The sequence below is a fragment of the Prunus avium genome, chromosome 7 (genome assembly GCF_965620075.1).
Source record: "Prunus avium chromosome 7, drPruAviu1.hap1.1, whole genome shotgun sequence".
NCBI lineage: Eukaryota > Viridiplantae > Streptophyta > Magnoliopsida > Rosales > Rosaceae > Prunus > Prunus avium.
Genome location: NC_142290.1, coordinates 33,200,979 through 33,227,426, shown reverse-complemented (window position 1 = coordinate 33,227,426; position 26,448 = coordinate 33,200,979). Strand labels below are relative to the sequence as shown.

The 26,448-nt window shown below is 38.7% G+C and overlaps 3 protein-coding genes across 3 annotated transcripts; 1 reads left to right on the top strand and 2 right to left on the bottom strand.

Moving 5' to 3' along the window:
• Positions 1–5,678: 5,678 nt before the first annotated feature.
• LOC110757895 (V-type proton ATPase 16 kDa proteolipid subunit) lies at positions 5,679–7,232 on the top strand. The gene is made up of 3 exons (XM_021959643.2): positions 5,679–5,874; positions 5,965–6,250; positions 6,856–7,232. Exons 1-3 carry the CDS (start codon positions 5,793–5,795, stop codon positions 6,986–6,988), a joined length of 501 nt encoding a protein of 166 aa, XP_021815335.1. The 5' UTR covers positions 5,679–5,792; the 3' UTR covers positions 6,989–7,232.
• Positions 7,233–9,362: 2,130 nt separating this feature from the next.
• On the bottom strand, positions 9,363–13,236 carry LOC110757887 (Leucine-rich receptor-like protein kinase family protein). The gene has a single exon (XM_021959632.2). The coding sequence runs from the start codon at positions 12,891–12,893 to the stop codon at positions 9,486–9,488; it is 3,408 nt and encodes a 1,135-aa protein (XP_021815324.2). The 5' UTR covers positions 12,894–13,236; the 3' UTR covers positions 9,363–9,485.
• A 2,135-nt stretch (positions 13,237–15,371) lies between these two features.
• On the bottom strand, positions 15,372–22,267 carry LOC110758130 (kinesin-like protein KIN-7C). Its single transcript, XM_021959943.2, has 14 exons — positions 22,080–22,267; positions 20,751–21,195; positions 20,189–20,278; positions 19,996–20,096; positions 19,783–19,896; positions 19,633–19,714; positions 19,484–19,551; positions 19,293–19,358; positions 19,063–19,187; positions 18,532–18,868; positions 17,833–17,931; positions 16,787–17,743; positions 16,124–16,443; positions 15,372–16,020 (listed from the first exon to the last, which is right to left on the bottom strand). The coding sequence occupies exons 2-14, from the start codon at positions 20,959–20,961 to the stop codon at positions 15,699–15,701; spliced, it is 2,892 nt and encodes a 963-aa protein (XP_021815635.1). The 5' UTR covers positions 20,962–21,195; positions 22,080–22,267; the 3' UTR covers positions 15,372–15,698.
• Between the last annotated feature and the right edge of the window lie 4,181 nt (positions 22,268–26,448).

The following is a 26,448-nucleotide window of genomic DNA, read 5'->3' as shown; positions in this document are numbered from 1 at the left end:
ACGTAGAAGATAAACAAAGCAAAGCAAACAGTAGAAATAAATATTTCCTAAAGACTATAAAGACTAGATTCTTTTTTCTTTTTTTTTTTGTCTGAACCACGAGGTGGTCCTAGATGGGCACCTTTAAGCCTTAACCACAATCCAGACTAATCTCTGCTCACACCGGGTCGGCCCGTAAGGGGTAAAGTGTTGGCCAAAGTGGTGACTCCATACGAGAGCAGGGATCGAACTCCTGAAGACTAGATTTTTTTTTATTTACCAGGACCCCACCTCCATTGGGTCAAATACCATTTTACAAGTGATATTCTATTTTAATATAATCTAAACTGCACGTAAGAGAGATTTTCGAGTGCAGAATGGGGAACACATCCGCTCTAACCAACTTAGCATAGTCTTTAATAATAATAAAATAAATTTCACGGTGTTTGATCAATAGTATCATATATAATATATTTGGTGGATTTCGCAGATAATAATATTCAAACAAGAGGGAATTTGAGTGAGTGAGTTCTAGAAGATGATCAGTGGAACAAACTAGCTAGTACGTGGTTCCATCTGCATGCTCGTTAATTTCTTGACGGATGGATGGATCGATATGTTAAGTATTAGTAACTATCATGACAAGAACTAATCATGGCAATCTTAGTATATATGTTATATATGTAGTATTCGTATCTTTTGTACGAGATTCCTGAATGGACTACTTTCTGCCAACAAACAGATATTTCTTTTTTCTGATACCAAGTCACAATCTTATCCCACTTAATCCATTTAATTATTATGCCTAAACGTTTTAAAGATGTGATTATAACTAGACGGTTTTGATATATATACATCTTGATCAGCTTTGTATGAATAATTAAAGGGAAAAGCTTGCTTTGCTGCATGTCATTTTCCATGGAAGAACAAATAATAACAAAGAAAGAACGTACGATTTGAAATGATGTTGGTTGAGCAAGAGATGAAACCGGCCACACATAAGGAAATCATTTTGTGATGAAATGGGAGTACTTCGTGTGCCTACGGTAATTTCTGGTTACGGAAACAAACCTTGAGAAAATAAAAAAAATACGGTATTAAACAAGATAAATTGGAATGAATTAAGGTGAATTATCATTTTGTGCCGTCGACTATGTATAAGTTGTGTAAGTATAGGTTTGTTTTTTGTGAAATTGATAAAAGTTGATTTTGATATAATAAAGTTTTGTAGGCCAATGTTGATTGAGGATCTCGTGTTATGAGAAACTTACATAAATAATAATAAGACTAGCTTTCTTCTTCCCGTAATATTGGACCCAGAAATGAGAAAAGACTTGTGCAATTCAATGCATTTCACATTTTAATTTGGTGCAAAACGACAGAGTTTCTATGATGTGAAATCGGACCAACTTGATGTCAAGCAACATTACATGCAATGAGAGGCCACATGGCGGGGAGATCTGTTTGTGTTGAAAATTATAGACTTTTTACTCAAAAATCATGAGTAATTTTTGGAACAAACTTGATGCACGTGTGATCCAATGAGGCTAAATTTGGATAGAAATCATTAAGCCTTTCTCTTTTTTTTATGTAATTTGATGCATTAGGGAAGGTGAGATTTCAAACTTCGATCTGATTTTACTTTTGTTAACACAAAAATTACTTTTGCTAAAAGAGAGAAGATGTCGGCAATACATAGTGAGATTCTAATCCTATCCTTGTTTTGACCAATACATAATTAATGCTACAATTTCTCGCCATCTTAGTGTGATTGTCACAACGTCACATACTGTTATTAATTTATTTATGTTATTATACGTGTATTTATTTATTATCATTATAGATAAGTAAGGAGGAATGAGATTCTTGTCCTGATTCGGTCTGACAAACATGCCAATAGCTTAACATTTTTTTATTTATATAAGCGATATTAAATACATACGTAAATATACTCTTAACCAATTAAACTACTAACTCCTTCCAACATTTCAAATCAAACATCTAATTTTGTAGTCCAAGACAAGGATGTAAATTGCAGGGTGAGCCCAACTTTGAACATTGATTGACTGATCTGACGCATGGAAAAGGTAGCAAACTTGTTTGGGGATGGCAGAGGGTAAGTTTGTAACTATAATAGAAAGGGAGTGGCAGTTACGGAAACTAAAAATACGAAGGGCAAGCTATGAAGCTGTCAAGCTGTGGCTCGTGAGTGGAGGATAGCAAACGGTGATATAGACGTGCAGTCCACGTAGGACGGTGATGGTCGGCCGTGGTCTCTCCAATCATGCGGCGGACCGCATCATTGAGCTTATGAGACTCACTGTGGTCCCCACCATAAATTTGCCTTTCCTCTTCTAACCCTCTTCTTCATAGGGCTATCTTGGGGCGGTGAGCCAAACAATCACCAATCTTTTTCTCTTTTAATATGCGTAATTTGCGAGTGATTGCATAGAACTGAATTGTAGATACGTTAAAAAAAAAGATACAATTTCTTTTAATCCTTTATAAACTAAGTAAAATGCTTCATCACTGAAAACTATAAGCGTGTGTTTTTTTAATCCAAAAGTTTGTAACAAACAAAATGAAATAGATATGTGGAGAAATTGATATTGTTAGGGTTAGCGTAAGCAGCAAAAGGAGATCCTTGGGGGGGGTCCTATTAGGATCTTATAGCCCTTTTTGACATCGACCACCCTCCAAACTCTCTCTCTCAAATCTCAATCTCAGAATTACACCCTACCCTTTACAAATTATGTTACGGAAATTATGTCTTCTTTTTGAAATATGGTTTTCATGGTGGTTGGTGAAGAGAAAATGACCGTGAATTTTCTCAATTATTAATTTGTAAGTAGTTATATATAGAGAGAGCTTTCGTTGAGGGATACCCTTATAGGGTCCATTCCTCATTGTATTTTACTAATTCAAACCGTCTATTTTGTAGATATTTATTAAAAGATTATCTCTACAAAAAATCACTTGAATTCGATATCATTTGACCACTCAATTAAATTATTGAAACTTAAGTATTTTCTTGAAGCACCGTATTTTTTGATTTTTTTTGTGTGAATTAGATGCCTTAATGATTTTCAATTTGCTTAGTTTTTTGCAAGAATGATCTATGAATGGAGACTTAAAAAATAGATGGTTTGAATGTTTGAAAAAGATTCGTAAAGAATTCTAAAGGGAGTCATTTGAGGGTCTATGTATAACTAGACCCTTGAACATCTGTCTTTATTGTAAGGTGTGAAACACAAGCTTCTAGCAGGGACATGGATGATCATTGCACTTCTTGTAGCTTCTAATAATTCTAACATTTTATTCACACGTAAACATAAAATTATATATTGCCTTCTAGACCCTAGCAATTGATGGAAATTGTTTGCACCTTTCCAGAGTTTTGACGGGGGAAAAGTTAAATTACGTGTATTTTGTCATTTCTGTGAGGTGATGATTGATCATAATGCAAATTAGAGTGGATATCCCGTGGCCAAGTTATATGATCAGATTTGAAAGAAAAAAAAAAAAAAGTTAGGGTTTGATTGAAGATGGTATCAAATTGGTTATCAGTGTATTCTAAAATGGCCCTAAACTAGAAATATTGTAGTTGTGATGGTTTTTGGCATTGAAATCATTACCAGTGAAAAGTCCAGCAAAGAGAAGAAGAGTGTTGTTGGAGATTGAACCCAAAGCACTCATAAGTGTGCCAATGAAGTAAGAATGAGCACTGAAGACTTGTATGATGCCTGAGAGATTGAATTGGAAAACCATTCATGAGAATTGGCATAGGCTCTTTTTCCCTCTTCGATGCAAGCGATATTAAGAAAAAGAAAAATCGAATACAAAATCTCGGATGCAGGGATAAACAATCTTAACTACAGCAGTTGAGCTGCTAAGCATACGATGATATTGACAGATAAGTTATCAACTTGAACAGGAACTCTCTAGGTATGCAAATTGGGCGGAGATGGGCCATTGATTGGGAAAGGATTGGAATAGATGCCATGATGTTGAATGGGGTTAGGTGAGGGGTCCTCTGCTACAAGCAGCAGCAGAGACTATATGATGGTGGGGGGTTTCCAAATGAGCTGCCCCTGACTCTGCCCTGTGTTCATGAACAATGAGATCATTTCTAAGGTTTCAGTGGAGGGTCTGAGTCGAATGGATAATGATGACAACGACAACGACGATGACAACGCGTCGAATTGACTTGTTGGATCTGTTGCTTGTGTTGCACAGACATGCCTCTCCTAGTTCTTAATACATTTTGGCCCTGATTAGACATGTTGTTTGTCAAAAAGGTCCGATTGTTGCCGTGTTACCTTTTTCCAGTCAATGAAGCAAATTTCAATTGGGAACTGTCTTGCATAGAGAGTGATGTTAGGCTCATTATTCTGCAGATTAATATGGCAAATGCTAGTAGCAACTAGGCTCAATAAATCTCAGTTGCAGATAATTAAAGAAATCATAAGAAGTCGAGCAAGGTTACCACAGTGGTTGTGCCCTCCTCCTTCCCTCATGCTTGGCACCCAGAATCATATATTTCTTTCTTTCAATGTAACCAAAAAAAATAAAAGGAAAAATAAAATTGTGAAATGATAGAAAGTATGATGCAATTTAGAGAGATTTCAAATGCTAGAAGAAGTGGACTTATCACCACCAAAGGTATGGAAAGCATATCATAGAATGATTAAACTTCACTGCCTGACTGGGGAATGTCACTGAGATTTCAAATACCCCTTTTTTAATTTTTCCTAGTAATTTTATGTGCTTCCTTCATCTCTCTGGCCACACTTGGGACTTGGCCCCATAAAATAATATCTGAAACCAACGTGTGGCCAACACCTCTCTTGTACCTGTAAGAAGTAATAATCTGAGATTAATTAAACCTCCTCAATAAGCATAATTAAGTAGATTAACGGGTCAAAGTCAACCTTTTCAGGGTTGGGGAGATTGTATTTTCTGCACCACAACAAACTGTTTGAAGGCAGAATGATGAAAGGGGAAGAGCTTTTTAAATGCATATTAATAATCACAATGTATTCAACGTTAAGCATTTGCACGGATCCATCAAACCCGTCATAATTATTTTACTTTAAACTGACTCTTGCATTCTTTTTCATCTTTTTATTGGGTATGTGAATGTGATGGTAGATATTAATGGAAAAAAGCAAAGAAGATGAAAATAAAAAGGTCATGTTGGTACTTGTTTTGCATGATGGTGGTTTTACGCACACTCTTGGAAGTCTTTTTTCTTTCCTTCTTTTTATTGGGTATGTCAATTGGTTACTGAAAATATACATTTTAAAAAGAATTTAATTGAGTTGTTATGATCAATCGCCTATACTTACAAATTTGATTTCTGATCGTGGATGCATGTAAAAATAGAATTAACATGCATTAGCGGCGAGAAATCGAGGGCACGCTTACGCCCAAAGTTAAGCCTCGACCTGCTTGTTGATCGTGCTTTGCAGGCATTATTAGCCCATACCACTCATAAAAATGGGGGAAGACTATTTTTTCAGTGGGCATTGCAAAACGACAAGTCGTTGATCGAACGTATAAAAATGACCCATTGGGCTGGCCTGTATTGTACGCCCAATTCAACATTTATCCATTTTGTCCCGTTGCCAATCAATCAGCGGGCCCAACTGAAGCTTCGGAGAAAGTGGCACCACACACACTGTCGTGACTCGTAAGCGACAAAACGCTCGTGTGAATCCAAATCTATCAGTCTCCAATCTCCGCGATCAAAATTTCCCAAATCTGTGAGAGGCTGAACCCAATCGCTAATCGGAAAACCAAAAGCAAAGAAAATGGCGTCATCCACGTTCAGCGGTGACGAAACGGCTCCGTTCTTCGGCTTCCTCGGAGCGGCGGCCGCCCTAGTTTTCTCCTGTAAGTGAAACCCCCGACTTTCCCTCCAATTTGCACATTTCATTTCTGCGTGAAAATTGAATGACTTGAGGGGCTTTTTGGTCAATTCAGGTATGGGAGCGGCGTACGGGACGGCGAAGAGCGGGGTGGGCGTGGCGTCGATGGGGGTAATGAGGCCGGAGCTGGTCATGAAATCGATTGTTCCGGTGGTTATGGCGGGAGTGTTGGGTATCTATGGTTTGATCATTGCTGTGATTATCAGCACTGGGATTAACCCAAAGGCCAAATCTTATTACCTTTTCGATGGCTATGCCCACCTCTCCTCCGGCCTCGCTTGCGGCCTCGCTGGACTTTCTGCCGGAATGGCCATCGGAATCGTCGGCGATGCCGGTGTTAGGTAATTTGGTTTTCCCTCCATTTCTGGTTTTTGTTTAAGTTTTGTATGGATGAAGCTGTGTTTTTTTTGTGCGTTGGAAGAGAATTTTGTTTTGTCTGAGTAATTGGGTATTCGAATAACTTGTTGGCATTGTTATGGGTTTTGATTAAGGATTTAGACAGGCAGAAATATGTGGAATTTTTTAGGCAATGTGAAGAGAACTGACCTATAAATGGAATTTAGTCTACAATGTTTATCGGGTTTTGATACAATTGGATTGGATGAGTTTATTAATGGGAAAGAAATGTGATCACCCTTCTTAATGTTTCTTAGTGACTCTTACAGAAGAAAGACAAAATCTTTTCCATGTTGGTAGAGTGATAATCCCTAGTCGTCTTGTGTTTGCTGCCATGAATGTTGTTCCACCAAGTTTTTAATTGGATGTTCCCCGAAGGGTTTTCAAGATTTATTCTCCCGATTTTAGGTGCCGTGTTTTTTTTTGGTTCATGGCTACCTGCAGGCAGTACATTTGGATTGCTCCTTGTTTTCTTCTTGTGCAATTGATCTATTTCTTTTCTGTGATAGAATGTTTAGTTTGTTCCTGATGTAATGGGTTTATTCTGCAGGGCGAATGCACAACAGCCAAAGCTTTTTGTTGGAATGATTCTCATTCTCATCTTTGCTGAAGCTTTGGCTTTGTACGGTCTCATTGTCGGCATCATCCTTTCATCCCGATCCGGACAATCCAGAGCAGATTAGAGATAGCATTGCTGCCAGCTTCGAATGTGAATGTTGTTGGCATCTCGGGTACTCACAGGTTGGTGATGCTCATTCGCAGTGTGCAGTGTTGTGTCAAGTTATTGGTCTTGCATAGGAAGATCCTTTTTCAGATTGTAGAATTTGAAGTGAATTGTCTTTGAAATAAAGCTTTTTTAGCTGGTTGTTCACCTGCTCCTTTTTCTACATATTAGTTTGACATAATGGAGAAATCATCATTCTGGAATATTCCACTCCACAGAATTTGTTTTATGTTTCTGATCATCATATTCGATGGTATTACTATCATGTGATAGATTATTGTACTGGGAAATGCATAATACATTGATGACCTCTAAAAACATAATCTTACTTGTACTAAACCGCTGAACCTGAACTCTCACCTCAGAACCAAGATAAGTCCCGCCCTCCACGGAGGGCGTCCGACTCAGCAAAACACCTTGTTAAAATAAAAAGGCCGTGAAATCTTTGACCCCTTCCTTCGATTAGTTTAAACTAAAGACTGCAACAAGCCACCGTCCCTGAACAACCACAAAAGAGTAGTTTGTGCTAACGTTCCGCATGGAACACAAAGACAAAAGTGATGGACTCTTACTTGTCCCGTGTGTTCGCTGAGGCCAATACAATTGGAGAAGAGAAAAAGGTTGAGAAAATGATCATAGAGGATTAGGATAGGTTTGTGAGGAAAAGGGAGTTTTATTAGGTGGGCAAGGTTTGGAAAAGAGGCTACTTATTGTATGGCCCTCCTGGCACTGGCAAACAAATCTAGCTTCATTGCGGCCATGGCTGAGATAAGGAGCTTTCTGGTATTATTCACCATGACTCGGAATGGAAAAACAACATTCAAGTTTTTTTTCTCTTCTTCGTTTAAATAAAAACAGAGCTTCAATTCAAGAGTCATTTTATAGTGAGGGCCTTATATATAGCCCTTAGGTGAGGTCATATCTCTTAACTGTTAGATCAGGTTACCTAATTTGATCAACGGTTAAGAGATAGAGCCTCACCTAAGGGTATTCTTGCAAGTTCAGTTTGATCGAATCTGTTTTGGGTCGGAATTGGACCCAGCAATCTCTCTTGCTTGGGCTCTCTCTCTTAACCCACATGATGTTGGGTTTTGTTTTTTTCTTACATATCCATAGTTGAACAGAGTTATAGGCTTAAGCATAATTTGTAGGTCTAACTATGTTTTGTCTAGCCTGCCAATTTCCATCCTGAGTCCTTCACCTAGCCATTCTCAAGAGTTTTTTTCTTTTCGCCCTTTTTTTTTGGGTGATGCCATTTATAAGCGTTGACTTAACATATTTCCATTGACCATAAGAATTAAAAAAAACGTATTTTCTACATCGAATAACAGAGACCAACGTTTCGGAAAATATTTATTAAACAACTTATCGTGCTGTGTGTTTTAACCAAAGGAAATCAGAAGCAACGTAAAATTAAAATAATTTTTTTGAAAAAACAGCAGAGATATATTCAAAAGAGGAAGATCCATAGCTTAACGGTCACTGCGTTTTGCCCAGTTCCCAGTGTCGCTGAACATATATTTTATTTCCACACTCAACCATTCGTTCAACTCTTGTATTTATTTAGTATTTAGTTATTTTATTTATTTATATGTTTGGGTATTCCAAGGCGAATCTTCTGGTTGTTGTCTCTTCTCTTGTGCCTCTAATATTACAAAAATATTTATGCTATATAAAATTCATTTTCGCTCATTTTGGAGCCAAATTTCAAGTTTGGTAGCATCAAACCACGAATGCAAATTAGATGACGAATGAGACACGCTACTACTACGATTCAATTCAATCAATTCAATACCAACAACAACAACAAAAAAGTCACGAGTCACGACCCACAAAAAGTTCAAGTACTAGAAAGAGTTATTGAGTCCTGATCCAGTGGGACCTGAACTCAACGTCCTTGTCTGCACTCTCCACTCCAGTCCACTGCCATGAACAAACCAGCGCCAGCAGATTACCCCACGTGGCAGCCCAACAGATCGAAATCACGTTGAATCTGTGCTCAACTTGGTTCACAAAACCAATGCCAGGGTGTATATGCACCTCTCCGACCCCACAACCTTAACGGCTACATATTCACGAGCCCACGTGGCCCCGCCCTAAACCCAAATAAACAGTTCCTTTCGTCGCTTGGTGTTTGGCGGGAAACAGAACGGTGGGCCCTGTCTTTTTCACTGGTTCTTTTGGCTTTTTAATTAATTAACTGCGCCTGTCCATTTCGTTGACTGAAAATCTTGGATTTTACTCAAATACGCCGGCGGACCCCACAGTCCCGGCTCGGCCGGCGTAGACGAGCGTGCTAAAAGGGCAAAAGCGTAAAATAGACAAGCCAAACAAGGAAAAAAAGTCCAAAACTTCAGCTACGTACGGTAGACTACAGTTAAAGAAACATTTAAAAAAAAAATTAAAAGAAATTAAAAAAAGAAAAAAGAAAAGGTCAAAGTTTGTTGGGCTTCTGATTACGCCGGAGACGGTTGAGACGTCGGGTCAGCGGAGGAGGGGATATCGGGTCCGACCCGGCAGCCTTCGAGCATGAAAACGATATCGGACATGGTGGGTCGGTCAAGCGGGTCGGGTGCTGTGCAGAGCAACCCAACTTTCACTCCAAGCAAGAACTCTTCCCACTCCGTTGACTCAGGGTCAAGCTCAAGCAAACCCGGCTCCAGCAACTCTGTGATTTGGCCTTTTTGGAGCTGCTTCTTCACCCATTTTACTATGTCTTCGTCTTGGGTAAACATCACCGGCCTCTTCCCTGTCAAGAGCTCAAGCAAAACGATCCCATAGCTGTAAACATCTGATTCTTTTGTGACTGCTCCTGTTAGAACTGCTTCTGGAGACACATAGCCTAATGTCCCAACTGTGGTTGAGCTTGAGGCCTCAGCTGGGGTTGCCAATGTGAGTTTGTCTAGCCCGAAATCGGACAGATGGGCTTCGAAATCGGCGTCAAAGAGCACGCTTTGGGGCTTCACATCGCCGTGAACCACTGCGGAACTGTGTAAGAAGGCCAAGCCACGAGCAATTCCAAGTGCAATGAGGTGGCGCATTGGCCAATTGAGGACATGGCCATCTTGGTGTGATGCTTCTTGCAAAAGAGTAGCGAGATTTCCGTTGGGCATGTAGTCATAGACAAGAAGCCTCATGTCTGGTGGCCCGGCGTAGTAGCCTCGAAGAACTGTTAAGTTCCGGTGCTTCACTCTGCCCAGTGCTTCAGCTTCTTTTCTGAACAAGTTTTCATTTAGTGCTCCATCTGGGAAGCGGCGGACCGATAACACCATACCATCAGCATAACAAGCCTTGAAGACCAACCCATATCTTGTTCTGCTGAGCACATTTTCTTCGTCGAATTGTCTGGTAGCTTCAATTGTCTCTGCCAGTGTGATTTTGTTGTTGAACATAACGAGCTTTGGCCCTCCACTATCAGAGCTTCCACGGCCCCCACTGGCCCCTGAGCTTGCCCTCGCTGGACTCCTGTTCTTCTCTCCAGATGCCCTTTGTTTGAGCTTTTTGCGCCACCTGAAGAGGCTGAAGATGTAGAAGCAGCAACACAGAGCTAATAGGCAAGCTCCACTTGCAATAATAACAATCATTAGAATCAGCCTCTTCTTGTTGTCACTCTTGGTGCCTACATCCTCACATTTCCGATCCAATGGCCGCCCGCATAGGTTTTTATTTCCTCCAAATGCTGATGGATTGTTGATCCGAGAACCAAGCAATTCCGGGATCTTACCATCGAGGTTATTCATGGAGACATTGAAGTTCACAAGGCCAGGAATTAACGTAAGATTAGAAGGAATTTCCCCACTCAAGTTGTTGTTCGAAAGATCCAGAGTAGTTAGGTTTGATAGCTCAGACAATGAGACTGGTATGCCACCTGAAAGATGATTGGACTCCAGTAACAAAGCAGTTAGTGATGAACATTTGGAAATTTCTTCTGGGATTTCACCTGTTAAGTTGTTGTTTCCCAAATCAAGCTCCTTCAACAATGAGAGGTGAGAAAGATCAGCTGGAATGCTGCCTGTCAAAGAGTTTGATTGCAGCTCTACGACTTGAAGATCCGAGCAGTTTCCAAGCTCTGGTGGAATCACACCCGAAATGTGGTTGTCAGCCAATGACAGAACAACCAATGACCGAAGAAAACCATAATTCTCCGGAATATGACCAGAAAATGCGTTGGAACTGAGGTTCAAATAATGCAGGCCCATCAAACTACTAAAGCCCTCAGGAACATCTCCAGACAAACTGTTCTCTTGCAATGCAATAACTTGCAGATTGGGTAACCCAGAAAGCTCAAAAGGTAGCTCACCAGAGAAGTTCTGTTTGCTCAAATCAATAGTTGTAAGCCTGAAAAGACCGGCCAAGCTGCTAGGAACCCTCCCAGAAAAGCCATTACCACTTAGATTCAGAACCATTAGCTGACTCAAATTCCCAATAGTGATGCCAACTTCACCAGAAAACTTGTTCCTACTGAGGTCCAATGTGGTCAAATTGCCCAACCCCATAAGCACCTCCTCAGGCAAAGTTCCAGTCAACTGGTTCCCTCTCAAGCTCAAAGTCTCCAGCCCCAAAAGGTTGGGAAAATTTGCAGGAATTGAACCCAAGAACTGATTTTCCCCCAGGGACAGCACCTTCAAACCTCTCAAATCACCCAAAAACACAGGAATTTCACCCGAAAATCGATTCCCTTGGAGATCAAGCACGCGCAGTAAGCTACATTGCTTAATCTCTGCAGGAATCGGACCGCTAAATGAATTATTAGCCATTTTAAGCTCCTCTAATCTGGTTAAGTTTCCAATCTCTGGCGGCACCACACCAGAAAATGAGTTACTTGAAACATCAAGAATTGTCAAGTTTGATACCTGTGTTAACCACCAAGGAAAATCGCCGCCAATCTGATTGTGTTGAAGATCCAAAACTTGCAGAGCACTAAAACAACTCGCTGTCTCGGGCTTCACGATATCCGTGAACGCATTAAACCCCAGCTGGACGATTCGAAGCGACGGCGTAAAAACCGAAACGTTGCAGAACATTGAGTACGGGACAGTACCAGAAAGAGTATTCTGTGAAAGCGCGAGCACTTGAAGCTTCGGTAGAGCTCCGATCGCCGCCGGTATCACGCCGCCGAGCGCATTGCCTTCAACACTCAAATGCACGAGCGCCAAGCAATTGGCGAGCGCCGAAGGCAGTGGTCCTGATAAGAGGTTGTAGTCGAGCCAGAGGAACTCGAGCTCTTGGAGCTCGCCAAAGCTCGCCGGAACCTGACCGGAGAACTGGTTGTACGAGAGGTTGATGAGCTGAAGGCCAGTCAGGTTGACGATGCTCTTCGGAATCTCGCCGGAGAATGAGTTTGAGGAGAGATCGAGGTACTTGAGCCTCGGAGGCAGCTCACCGGAGATTTCGCCGGAGAGGTGGTTACTGGCGACGTTGAAAATCTGGAGATTGCTCAGGTTTCCGATCTCCGCCGGGAGCTTGCCGGAGAGCGAGTTGTTCTGCAAGAAGACGGAGCGTAGGAGCGTACATTGGGAAAGCGAAGACGGAACGGTGCCGTTGAAGGAGTTGGACCGGAGGCTCAGCTTGCGCAACATGCGCAGGTTACCAAGGCGGTCACTGAGTCGGCCACCGAGTTCGAGACGAGGCAGGCGGAGCTCGCTGACTCGGTTATCAGTACAATCGACTCCCCGCCAGTCGCAAGGAGCCGACGGCGTGGTTGAATCCCAGCCGTTCAATGCGCCAAGTGGATCGTGGAGGTTGAGCTTGAAGGACGTCAAGGCCTCGATCTCGGCTAGAGTTTCGGCGCTGCGCTGGGCGCAGGATAAGAAGGGGGGTGAGCATAGTACAACGAGGAAAAAGAGAAGCGCAGTCCCGGCCATAAAGTGGCGGTTTTTTTATTATTTTTTTTCTGCGGAAATGAATGAAACGGGTTTCGGTTTCGTATTTTAGTTCATGAGAGGGGGTGGGTTGAGGATAAGGAAGTGCGCAGTGGGTGCGTAAATTAGCAGAGGCCTGCCGGTAGCGACTGAGAGAGGTGTCGCCATATGTTGGGCCACTGCAAGTATCTTTCGGTCAGAGTGTGTGAGAGTGAGAGAATGTTGATGTTGAAATTGAAATTTTGAAGGGGGGGGGGCTTGGCCTGTGGTTGTGCTCTTAAAAGCGCTTTTTAAAGAAGCACTTGAATAAGTGGTTTGGTGAGGCGTGGTGGGGAATGGGGTGGGGGGGTATCACTTTTCAACCTCATATGACATGATGTTGGTTTAATCATTGAGCCCTTGTGTAGTGTGTTTGATGTTATATATATTTGTATGTTTGCCTTTTGTTTGTTTATTTTATTTTGGGGTATGTGGAAAAAAATAGTATGGACAAATTTAAATGTGGGTCCAATTAAAACTTAAATGTCCCTACCATTGATTTGGGGCTAGGGTTTTGAGTTTGTTGGCTAAGACCCCTTTATGCTTTTCCCCCCTTGTTTGACAATTTTTCCCTCTTAACCCCACCCTAGTAACTTGTAGCTTTTTAGCAAGGAAACTCCAACTTTGTGACTGGCAATGTGGTTCTCTTTTGAAGCATGTTCTTTGATTGAATGGTCAAGACCCAAAACGTCAAGGTGAATTGTAAAAGAGATTGTGAAGTGGATTTATCATGGAATGTATCTTATTTTATTAGCCTTCCTTTGGTTGGCTTGGAGTGATATGGGAAAGTACATAAAGGTTGAAGCTTGTATGAGCAAAGTGGAAGGTCAATCGGCTGAAGGGACCACCCACAAAATCAGCTATAGTTGGCAGCACTTTTTGAATAATCTTAAAAGCATTCGGTCTTGGGTCTTGGATATGCAATTGGCACTAATGTAGGAAGCTTAATTGGTTCATTCTTCGAGTTTACGTCCAATATAATAGGACAAGTTAAAAAAGTGTGAGACTTCTAATTAAAAGTGTGAGATGTGTCTTTAATATAATACGACAACTTCTAATAATGAACGCGAGATACGTTCAACATAATATCGCAACCGCTTCTAGTAATAATGAACATGAGATATACCCAACATAATACAACAACTTCTAATAATAAACATAATATGCGTCTTGACATAATACAACAACTTCTAATAATGAACGAAATAAGCATAATACGACATCTTCTAATAATGAACTTGAAATGCGCCAAGATAACATAGGGAGTGAATGGATCAATTACATATCCACTATGTAGTTGAACCCCACATTTTTTACTAGATTTTGACGTATTATATAGAATGCAATTTCGGTCATATTTGTCTCGTGATTCAAACACTTTTCCCGTCCATCAGTTGATCCGGCAAACGTGTATCCAGTCAACACATAATTACCAGTAAAAGCATTCATCCTGGATTGGATTCTCTTCCTCGATCAAAATGTCCATCAACTCATCATCCCTATCCAATCTGTCAAAATCTCACCTTTTGCTAAGGGAGGTGCACCATGGTGATATAATAGGCATCGAGTCCTAAAAATGGAATGACAGATTTGAACAATTTGGTGTTATTTGAGCTCTAAACTCACAACTTTAAAATGGCCAAGCATTAAGCCAACTAAAAAGGGTCCCTTTCTATTAGGGAAATAATTAGCTTCAATGACATATCATAACTTTATCATGTAAACTTTCTTGTTGTTTTCATGGTGTCAAGTCTGTGGTAGACCCACGATAATGTATTTTTTCTTCTTCTTTTCCTCTCAGTTGTTAAATCCACTGGGATCCTTGGTTTGCCGAGGTGGGTTAATATTAAAGCTAGTTGAATGCAACAGATAGAGACTATATATTGGGCATGTAGGGCTGTCATAAAAGTGTCCTGAATCGATGCCTGACCCAACCCAACCCAATCCAATCCAATCCAAGGCATCATCTGAATGAAAATAATTAATGTCGAGTCAGTGGGATGATATGCGAGTAGGGACTTCACCTTTTATGTGAATATATTGATGGACACAATGAATGCCAGTAGTTGCAAAATTTTGATCAATTTTCTTGTAGTTCAAAATTTGGGGTCCAACTTTGCGCTTGATGAGATTCCTAGATGGGTTGCGGCGATCTTTAATGATGATTTGTTAAGAGTTCCTATAATTCGTACTGTTTCTGTCATTTAATTTTTGTGTGTTTAGGGATCCCTCAGTTTTAAGTATGAAAAGTCAAATATTAAGTCATAATTGACAGCAGAAAGAAGCAGGCACAGATTGTGTTTGCCATCTTGTTATAGAAGACAAACGAATAAATAGCATTTGAAAATGGTAAGGAGTAGCGTGTGTCAATAAAGTATGTAATGTTCATGTTTACAAGGACAGAAGCGAAAGAATCAAGATTGAATTGGTAAAATTAGAAAAGAAAGAAAAAAAAACCCGTATATAACACCCTTTATATAGTTACATTACATCTCTCCACATGATTATTGGTAAGGTACTAATTACTTTACAATAAACTAGGGAAGCCTAGCCTGAGCAAATTTACACTCTTTCTTGCAGTCAATTACAATCAGAACTTTAACAGGGGGAAAAAAATTATACAATCAGAACAGCTGATCAAAAAAATAAAAACAAAAAATACAATCAGAAGAGAAAATATCAAATGGGATATTTGTCAAGGAATCATTATTCTATAGGTGATTGGAATTGAACAAAATGAAACTTCTAACACGGTGATCGCACAAGCTCTTACACAAGAGCCTTGAAACTTTCTGTCCAGAAGTGAGATTTCGGCCTCGCGTCTCGGGGTGCAAATCTGAGTCCAAACATCTCCTTGAATGCTTGCTCAGGCTCTACCGTGCTCACAAGCTTTGCAACAATGGTGGCACTATCCATGATATGGTCCAAGTTCTTTGTGTCACTCCACAGAAGGTTTGCCAATTGCAGCCTCCTATTCTTTGAATGTAGCCCAATACCCCACTTTAGGTAGAGGTTATTTCTTTCGTCTGCAGAGAGCCGCCTCCGCATTTGCTTGGTCAGCATGTGTCTCTCACTAGACAAAGCCTTCGAGCTATTTATAGAATCAAACATGTTTAAGTTCAGACAATGCACATACAAGATAAGTTCCAAATAAATCTGAAGCCTTCTAATCTAGATCAGATGTGGTAAAATACCTTGAAGCGGGTGTTATAGTTTGACCATCTTCCAAAGTTTGATTGCCCCGAGCAAATGTGTCTTTGAGGAAGGACAATCTCCTGTGCTCAACCTCCATGTAAATAGAATCACTCGGATCACCTTTAAAAAGGAGGAAGAAGTAAGTCCTGTGAACCAATGACACGTTGCAGGCATTCCAAAGTTCAATTATCTCTCTTTGGAGCCTGTTGAATTCAGAAGGCCACATTGAAGGGCTTTCCTCATCACTATGAATTGGGTCCAAGCCAACATCTTTTACATCCCTTGCAGATGGTACGGGCTTTAAATCCATCTCTGGTACCTGTCATACGAGAAAATCTTTGTTAGAAATATAATTAGTTTCTACAACTTCTCTTCTTTATGTCTCAACGGCTACATTTGAAGAAAAAAGGAATAACTGGTTGTACATCTTACTAAAACCCCTATAATTCCTGCTAGAATTGTGCATAAAGAAGATATTGCATAATTTTCTGTTTAGTTTTAACAGTGTGAAACAAAGTGAAGGGTCTTGCTAAATTGCCCTTCCTTTTTACTTCTTTCAACTGAATGTCCATCTTAATAGTGGCCCTTTTCTTCTCTTCATCTATGTGCCAATAAGACGACTGGCTTATTCTAAAGAAGTGATGATAAAATAAAAAACTCACCGTACGATCAGCAAGTTGAGTATTGCATTGGGTATCAGTCATTTCCTCTGTTCCTTCAGCTAAAGTACTGCATTCAGTACTCTTGTCATCAGTTGTGAATGTGGTATTTTGTGCTTTACACTCATCAACAGTAGCACTTCTTGCAGAAGCCTGAGAGCCATTTCTTGATAGCCTCTCATTCTCGCCTCCATAGTTCAATGAAGGAAATTTCTTTAGGACACCCTCAGGCCTTCCTGTAAAACTTTTCTCAAAATCAATTGGAGGAGGTGTGCTCTCATTCTTCTCTACCATCATCTCAAACCAACATGAAGACCAACTGTTCATAAGACGTGCTCTACAACTTCTAGTCCTCCTTAACTTCAAGAATGAGGGGCTAAACATATCCTTCTCTGACAGCCACTGAGATGTCTGCTCGGAAGATGGAATTAGAAAACCTTTTTGGTTCAATAGGGGTGACTCCAATTCTTGATTTGTGCCATCTCCGTTCTCAACCATTGTCAATCCTGAGGTAGCTGTGTTTGCCATCGGAGACGACATATTTGAGTTTTGGTATCTGCTTGCGCTTGAATCTGATATATTTGACACTATATATCTGTTTGTGCCTGACTCTTCCATTTCAATGCAGCGTACTTCCTTGCAAAGATCCTCCGAATTTCCATCGGATCGTTCTTTGCTCTCCTCCTGATGCAGATTGCCATCAACAAAATTAGGAATGCCAACTGACAACTGCCGAGAGGAGTCAGTGTGCAGGAAATTCTCTTCCAAGTCAGCAAGTTGGAATAAAGTCTCATCAGAACTACTCCTACTGTCTCCATCTGAATACTGAGATGTGCCAAAAGATCTAACACTGTTGGCTCGGCCGTGAGAAACAGGTTGAACAGGTGCCCCTGATGTTTGAATTTCAATGTCCCATGCATTTCGCACTCTCAATTTGGGGTAATAACGATCCAGATCCTCCTACAGTAACATGAAAATAAATTGAACTTAGTACAGGCAGGGGAAATTGAAGTGAAACTGGATTCTTCAATTTATGTTAGTACACATACTGCTGATGGTTTATCATCTCCAAGAACTCGCACCAGATCCTTAACCTGAGACTGAGCAAGGTCTCGTTGCTGAGTCAGCTCGGATACCTCTTTCTTGAGCTACACAATGAATAAACAAAACCAAAAGGTTTTTTAGACAAGAAAAGGATGCTGCATGAAACATGAACATGAAATACTGTGCTCTGTCCTCTTACATATGAGAACCATGGAGAACAAAGAAAAAACAAAGAAAAGATATTTCCAAGGTAAGCACAATGAAGATTTTCAGAGACTGCCACTTGAGACAACTCGAGAATCATGAGACAGAATTAAAAGTAATTAACATGGAGAAACCTGCTTGATCAAATTATGAAAAGACCAGAAAGAAAATATTTGAAGGTCAATACATATTAAAGAGAAAATTCCTGCTTTCCATTATCAGAATTTATATTTTTATCCTCTCTTTTGAATTCTTTGGTGATCTTTTAAGAGGTCAGCAAATCTGCTGGCCTCTGTTTTGTGCTTCTTTGCCCAGTTTTGGATATTCACTTAAGTTAAAAAAATACTATAAAAAAAGAAAAGAACTGAGTGAAGAGAATAACATATTGTTTAGAGAATGACATGACATCTTTCCATGCAAGGAACATGAATACTTGTCACAAATGTAATTTTGAGGATTTGTAAGATGCCAAACTTTTATACTAGAAGCCTATTAGTTACCTTTTCAATTTGATGGTCCTTTTCTCTTAGTAATGTTGAAGAATCAGCTGGAACAGTTTTTGGTCCTGAACCTCTCAACTCGTTCTCTAATCTAGTCAATTCTCTTTGCAAATGCTTCACCAATGCTTTATCCGACATGACTACATTAACCTGCGCATTTGTTGTCACTTCTTTAGCACAGCTTGCAAACAAGAGGGTATTTCTTGACTGTTCAACATGGCTATGTGCAGGACTCATGGTACAAATGATGGCAGTTCTAGCATTTCCTCCCAAGGAGGACTGCAGAATGCGGGTTAGCTTCGAATCTCGGTAAGGAACATGCCCATTTCTTCCCTTGCTGCACGAGTATTGCACAAACTAGTATCAGATATGACAATTCGTGTTATGCTAGAAATTCAATTGCACAAAGACTAACAGAAAGAATCAAAGGAAGTGAAGACACGACATAACAATTGTACATAGTAGAATAGGTTTTGGCAAATACCGTAACTGAGAAAAAAAAAAAAAAAAAAAAAAGCTGCACAAGCTGACCTGAGCTTGCGAATAACAGTGCCCAGAGTTAGTAGACTACGATTTATGTGGCAACCCTCTTTCAACCTTGTGCCAGCTGATAACGTCTGGGATGCACGCTCACTTCCGGCAAGATCGACAAAGTTCTGTACCAAAAGGAATTGTATCATTCTTTTGTTATCCCGTTATCCCTTTAACGATGGTTTTAAAAAAAAAACTCATTTTCTCCCTTTAAAAATAATAGTACTTACCACAACAGCTGTAAGGGAGCTTGATTTGTCATAGCCAAGAAACTCACGTGCTGAACTTTCTATTACCTGATAAAACCAAGACATAATGACCAGGGTAATTTAGTATAATTGGTAAGCAAACAAACATTGCTTAGCCAAGCTAAAAACAATGTGACATCTGCAGTTTGTTAGCAAAAAACAACTGGTCATACCAATCTGAGAATCTGATGAGATCTGGAGCTTGCTTCATTTAGGGCTGTTTCCCCTATCTGTCTTTGATCTGTGAAAATGCATTAATACATTGTTTAAATTTGCATCCACAGTCATCTGTTAATCAAATAATAGCTTAAAGCATCCTTACCTTCACAGACAGATAGAAGTTCTTTGAAATGATCCCAGTCCCTCAGAGTTGCCTCTGTAAGTTTCTCAACAATTGTTCCTCTCTATAAAAAGTCTAACAATTAGTACAAGACATGTAGAAGTTCTCAAGCATACCAAAAATGAAATTTACCTCTGGATCATCCAGAAGTCTAAGTGGAGTGGTATCTGCACTGAGGAGGTCCCTAACAGATTCGTTGTAGATCTCCATTGCAGAGAACTTTAAATGGAATTCTCTCTCCTTGTGCTACATATAATACACATTATTTAATCAAAGTTAGAGAACCATGAAACATAATGAAATGTGGAAACCAAAAAAATATATATATCATTATCTGTAAAATACCTTCTCTATGTAGTCATATATATCAGTAACAGTGTACTCAGTAATTCCACTCATGGTGTACGTCTTTCCACTGCTTGTTTGTCCATATGCAAAAATACTTGCTGAAAGGATGGATATATATTGATCAGTTCAAAGAAAAATTACCGAAGAAGAATAATGAAAAAGAAGGGAAAATAAATTATACTCTACTTACAGTTTATGCCGCTGACAACTGAAAGAGCAACTTTCTTAGCTCCTTCTTCATACACCCGCGTTGTGGAGCAATCAGTCCCAAATACTCTGTCTGATAAGGGAAAGAATACAGATTAAAGAAGTAAGCACATGTAAAAATTAAATCCATGAGACATAAAAGTAACAATATGGGCAATGCAAAATGCTCTACCAACGAACTCACAGATATATATATATCCAATAAATTTTTTGAAAGAGTTATGAGTATTAATATGGTCAGTTTTTCTGAAAATAGTATCAAAAGCAGGGCAAAGGAATTCGGAATTTCTAGGGACACTTAATTCAAAAAGAAATTAGAGCATTGAAATCACAAAGATTTCAGAAACTCCTGGACATGGAAACTAATTCCAGCAAAATGCTTCACAATCCGGTATAACCCGGTCCACTTGGGTCGAATGCTTCATAACGGTCATGTCAACTAAGTCTCAAAGTCCACATTATTCGAACAATTCAGACAGAAAACTGGAATGCATTAACCAAATAAAATCTAATTTTACAAAACTGCAATGTAAGCACTTCCTTACCAAATGTGTAGGCAGTTGGGTACATGGAGCGCTCAGAAACTGAAAGGTTGTTCCTGTATATGACAGTGCTGTCATTAATGCATTCCCAATCCGACACATCGTTTCTTGCAGTCTCCTTCTCGCTCAAAGGCCTCAGCCGGACTGAAACAAATATTCTGTCCCCGTGGCTACCTGGCTCTTGCATTGGCTCCTCGCCACCAATGGCCACCATCTTTCACCCTTACCCTATCTTCTTCCAGGCAAGACTGATAACGAGACTATATATCAACAGTCCAACACATTCAACTATGAACCATTAATCATTGGCTCTTTTGTTCAGCTCCCATTAACCTTTTCTTTCTATTCGGTTAATGCTTTATGTTCCCAAATGCTTAATAAAGCAAATGTGTTGCTGGGGTTGTACATAACATAATGGCCACCCAAGCTATACACCAACAATCATCATCTGCATCAACAGACCAATCATTTGTCAGTATCAATTCACCCACATTTTGTTCAGTGTTTTGTCTCGACCATGAAACTGGATTTCTTTAATCACCCTTTTTAATTCAGAAATGAAAAAAACAGTACACAAACAAACGGTGGCCTCTCTATTATAATGGAAATCTTGGATTTTTGTAAGGTGGTAGCCGAACACAGGCTGTCAAAAGTCTTATTCTAATAGAGCCCCATTTTGACAAAAAACAATGTATTTCAAAGAAACAAAGAGAACACCAGAGAAAGAAAAAACCGAACTTTTATTTAACCTTAGGCTTGAGAATTCACAGTCACTTTCAATCAAGGAATGTTTGTGACCTCAAGAAGATTCTTCTCTAACTGCAAAAGGGAGAGATGGAGAGGAAGAGGGAGAGAGAGAGTTAAAGATGGTGGTCTGAAATTGTGAACGGGATTTGATTTTCTGACGGAACTCTTGGGTTTTGGATGCTTCCACGTTTCTAAATTTAACTCTGTACAGCCAAATCCAAACAGAAATTCTACCACATTTCCCCAGAATAGAACACTCATATCTATATCCAAAAATCTATCATATTCTAAAAAAATCGCCACAGAATGCCAACAGATTTGAGCCAAAGAAAAAGAAATTTCTAATTTTGGATATTTCTAAAACTAAATTTGGAAATTTCCAAAATTTAACTGAGAACGCTGTCAGAGAAATTAACTACACACACTTAAAGCAAGTCCAAAATTGCATCAATCAGAGACCACCATGAAAATTGAAAACAAAAAATAATCTTACAAAATTAAACTCCAGTGAAATAACATTGAGCATATCAGAAATCGATTTGCATTCTCAAAATTCAAAAGCGAAAATGTTAAAATTTCTCTCACCTCATGAAATCCGAGACCACCATTTTTGGAAAACTTGGAGCTTCGACAAAATGATTGCTTTCCCTCAATCTCTGCGAGGACTGAGGAAGATGGGGCTCTACTCTACGAGGAGTGGTTATGGCGTCGACTTCTTTGTTAATTGTTAGTTGCTTTCGCAGCTGCTCTGAAAATCATTACTGGCCTTTGAATAAAACTACCGCGCTAACGCGAACGAGTGGTTACCCGGGGGTGTCGAAATGACTGATTTGCCCTTGACACTGTACCTAATTTGCGTGGCAGCCACGGCTAAAGCATTGAAATAATGGTCACCGTAAATTCGGTGGCGCACATGACCCTTTTAACTTTCCAAGTAAAAGTCCAAAAAAGCTTTCGACCGTCCACGTTAAACCCAAATTAAAAAATTTAACGTTAATGAAATAACATATTCATAATATTTGACTTAAAATTTTAAAGTGAAAAAGAAAAACATAAATGAATAAATACGAATGACTTTTATAAGATTGAGTGAGAGTAGTTTATTCATTGATAAATAATAATCTATATATATAAAGCAAAAGGCAGAGAATGGTGAAACATTCAAAATACCAGAAAATGCCCTTGATTAATTCAAACATTAATAATTGAAATTATTAATTAAATGAGGATAATATGGTAAATTCACAATTACAAAATTAAAAATAAAAACAAAATCAGATAATGGATCCTACTTTTATGGAAAATAACTACCCATTTTTTCTTTTCTTAATTCTAAAAACAAAAAAACCAATTGGCACACGCGTGAGCGTGTGGCAAGGGGCTAGTATATAATAATTCGCCAAATATGAGAAATATGTGTCACACACGTTGCGTCGAGCAATCAGAGGCAAATATGGAAAGTTTACTTATGCATAACTAGCCTCTTTGCACGCGCTTCCGCGCTTGCGAGAGGCTTTTTTTAAAAAAATTTAAATTTATTTTAGAATTAAAAAAGATAATGTGTAGTTGTGTTCCATAAAAATATGATCCATTATCTGATTTTTATTTTTATTTTTATTTTTTAAAATATAAAAAAGTGTGAATTTACCATATTATCCTCATTTAATTAATAATTTCAATTCTTAATGTTTGCATTAACCAAAGGCATTTTCTGGTATTTTGAATGTTTCTCCATTCTCTGCCTTTTGCTTTATATATATAGATGAACCCTTATTAGCTCTTGTTGTTACTACTTGATTTTTGATATTATAAAGTCCTATGTCATAGATCCATAAGCTCTCTACCTTTGACTTTTCATAAGCTCTCTTAAATAGTCTTCGTTTAAAACCGTCCAATTATTATTTATTGGTTATGAAAATGATCTTTAGTTCAACCCTTGACCCTAAACTTCACCATCACACATGAGCTAGGGTTTGTTGATGGAGCCCCTAGTTGTGTGACCGGTGTACTATATTTATATATACAGAAGCTATATATATATGTATTTATATCTCAGAAGAAAATATATATGAAGAAAAGCAGCTTATTGTGGCATGCGCGGCCATGCAAGCTTTTTATAATAAACAAATTTATATAAATGTCAGCTCAGCTGCTTCGAGGGTTTTATAATTTCTCCCTCTCCAAGTGTGAGGCAAACAAAAAGCTGCAAAACGAAGAGTATGGGGACCGCTTTACCTTTGACCATGAAAAAGAAGAAGAAGAATAATGCAGCATGAATGTAGTGAGACAGCCCATGTGGAAGAAAAGCTTAGTAATTTTTTTTTTCCAGCTTTTCGGGATGATATACTACACTCACACACACTATGAATCCTAGAATTCGAACCCAAAATCTTGCCTGAATGAGCAATTACTTCAAACCACTAATTCTTTGCTTAACATAAACATTAATTCGTCCCTCTTCGAATAGCAGGACCCATGCATTTGTCTTAGCTCTAAAAGACTCTAAAGAATTAATTAATTAATTAAAAAGATATGAAAAGTAAAAAGAAATTAATTAAATTAATTAAAATGGAATGGAAGGCCCAAATAAAATCTATGAATATATATAGTAGATAATGTGCATGCAAATTCATTCGACCAGAAGAAGAAGGCATAGCATTGCATGTGCAGTGGCACCATATTGTTGCCGACAGTGATACTTGTTTATTTTTAGCTCTCATTTCATTTGGGCACTTTTTGTAATTTCTTTGTTTTTGTTTTTCTCTTTGTCAGTGCTCAAAACAAAACAAGCTAGTTTTTTTAAGCGACTTATTTTCTTTGTCATGAAATCTGGAGCATGTTCGAGTTTTTAACAGAAAATTGTATACAAGTTATTTTGAACCCATCATATTCGATAAAAATAAATAAATTACATGGAGTAGGTTATAGAAAACTCAAATTCTTAATACTAGCCATTTAAATATACCAAAATATCCCATTCCCTTTCTTTTAGACCACATGTTTTGAAGTTTTTTTCTCGCTTAATTAGAAAAATACGAGTGCCAGTAGTTTTTGTTGAACTTTAGACTAGATTGGACTAGCATAATACCTATATTTTACATGCATTTAAGGTATAATATGCATATGTTGCCTAACTTTGAAAAAAAATGAGGACTATCGATAAGAAATTGATGACTAAAATTTAACCCCACTAAAAAAAAATTGGCAACAGTCACCACTATTTGGTGACATTGGATGACAAAATTATTTGGTGATATTTGGTGACTATTGACACTTTATTTTTTTAGTGCCCCCTAATCTCTTGAAAACGGGAATTATGAGGGATAAGTTTTAGTCATCAACCTCTTATGAATAGTACTCATTCTTCCTCCAAAGTTAGACAACAATATCCATATTATGCCTTGATTGTTAATCTAGTCCGTTCTAGTCTACTCCTCCCCATAAAACAAGCTTCAAGTGTCGTGCCTTGAAAAATAACATATATCTATTAAACACCATTATTTGACAAACCTGAAGTAAATTAGCAATGATAGTTTGGCACACCTAAAGTAAATTAGCAATTATTTGATAAACCATTATTTGGGGCACCTAACTATGGTCTACGCATAATTAGCAATGATATTCGAGATAACCTCAATTAAGTGGACCTATAAAGACGTGGAGTAATGACACGTGGTGGATTGTCATTTTCCAATTGTCTTACGTTAATCTTGGATATATAAAATCTTTAATTAATTCCTTGCACCTTCCCATGAGCCATGATAGAATGTCACAGACACATATAGTTTAAGAAACCTAAGACTTGTGTAGACTGGTTGAGATGAGTAACAAACACAAAAATCCATCTTACTTTCCCCGAGATCAGAAAAATCTGTCCAGGATTGAAAACGAAAACCCAACTAATTCCAACACTCTTCTGAATGATTGTGGTAAATAATCAAGCTCATCCATATTGGATTAATATATTAAAATTGGGAGGACATTATTTAACCAGCTAGCTATATGTACCTTCTAACTTAAAATCTAATTTTACCTGTTCCACTAGAAATTGGCTGCGAGTGAATTGGAATTGGGCATAATTAATGGCACCATTAGCCCATTACCTACTTCACTATATAAAATATATAAATATGTTTATAATATCCAAATCAGAAAATAACTATATATTTGTGTGGATTTCAATTTTTGTATGTGCGTTTCAACTAGCAAAAAGTAAATTATTTGGTTAAGGATGTCACTCCCAACCTAACAGCCAGTGCATAGGCAAAACCGATTCATATTTAATTTGATGGATGACTAGCAAACCCAACACAGTATTTATGATCAATTCCTAATATTCAAAATATATTTTTATTTTACTAAAATGAAATTAACCCTAGTTAATGAAGTCCTATTAGGGATGCTTCAACTAAATTTCATTGTTGAAATTAATTTGTGGTGTATAGCTCAGTTAGTTGAACTCTTCTATCTCTATCCATGTGGACAGAGGTTCAAAATCCCTAGACACCCAATAAATATTTGTGTGTAAACCCCTCTTCCTCAATTGCTTGAATTGAAAGAAAAATTCATCGTTGAAGGGTCTTTTATTCAACAAAAAAGAAGAGAAAAACAATGTTGAAGGAGTCATTGAGTATGGGCTCATTGCACAACATGGGAGATCAAGTAACTGGCCCAACAAAATAAAATAGCAAAAGAAAACCCAAACAAGCAAAACGAACGGAAGAAAAAAGAACCAGAAAAGCCCAAACCAAACGAATGAAAAAACCATTCAGGCCCATGCGGGTACGGCAACCTCCGCCGCCGCTGGAGGCAAAAGAAATGAGGAAATGCAGGTGGAGACTGTTTCAACTGGCCTCTACTGACAAGATAAAGATATATGGTAAAATGCTTGATGAGACCAAATTGGGTTACTCAGAATTTTTAAAAGATGATTGGGCTGCCTGTGGAAAAAACA

What these genes read in the sequence shown, in the direction of transcription:
- LOC110757895 (XM_021959643.2), top strand. Translation starts at nt 5,793, where the DNA reads ATGGCGTCATCCACGTTCAGCGGTGACGAAACGGCTCCGTTCTTCGGC. An exon ending in GGCCGCCCTAGTTTTCTCCT is followed by an intron (nt 5,875 to 5,964) that starts GTAAGTGAAACC and finishes TGGTCAATTCAG; the next exon opens with GTATGGGAGCGGCGTACGGG. An exon ending in GTCGGCGATGCCGGTGTTAG is followed by an intron (nt 6,251 to 6,855) that starts GTAATTTGGTTT and finishes TTTATTCTGCAG; the next exon opens with GGCGAATGCACAACAGCCAA.
- LOC110758130 (XM_021959943.2), bottom strand. Translation starts at nt 20,961, where the DNA reads ATGGTGGCCATTGGTGGCGAGGAGCCAATGCAAGAGCCAGGTAGCCAC. An exon ending in TATATGACTACATAGAGAAG is followed by an intron (nt 19,897 to 19,995) that starts GTATTTTACAGA and finishes TATTATATGTAG; the next exon opens with CACAAGGAGAGAGAATTCCA. An exon ending in ACTGTTATTCGCAAGCTCAG is followed by an intron (nt 18,869 to 19,062) that starts GTCAGCTTGTGC and finishes ATACTCGTGCAG; the next exon opens with CAAGGGAAGAAATGGGCATG.
- LOC110757887 (XM_021959632.2), bottom strand. Translation starts at nt 12,893, where the DNA reads ATGGCCGGGACTGCGCTTCTCTTTTTCCTCGTTGTACTATGCTCACCC.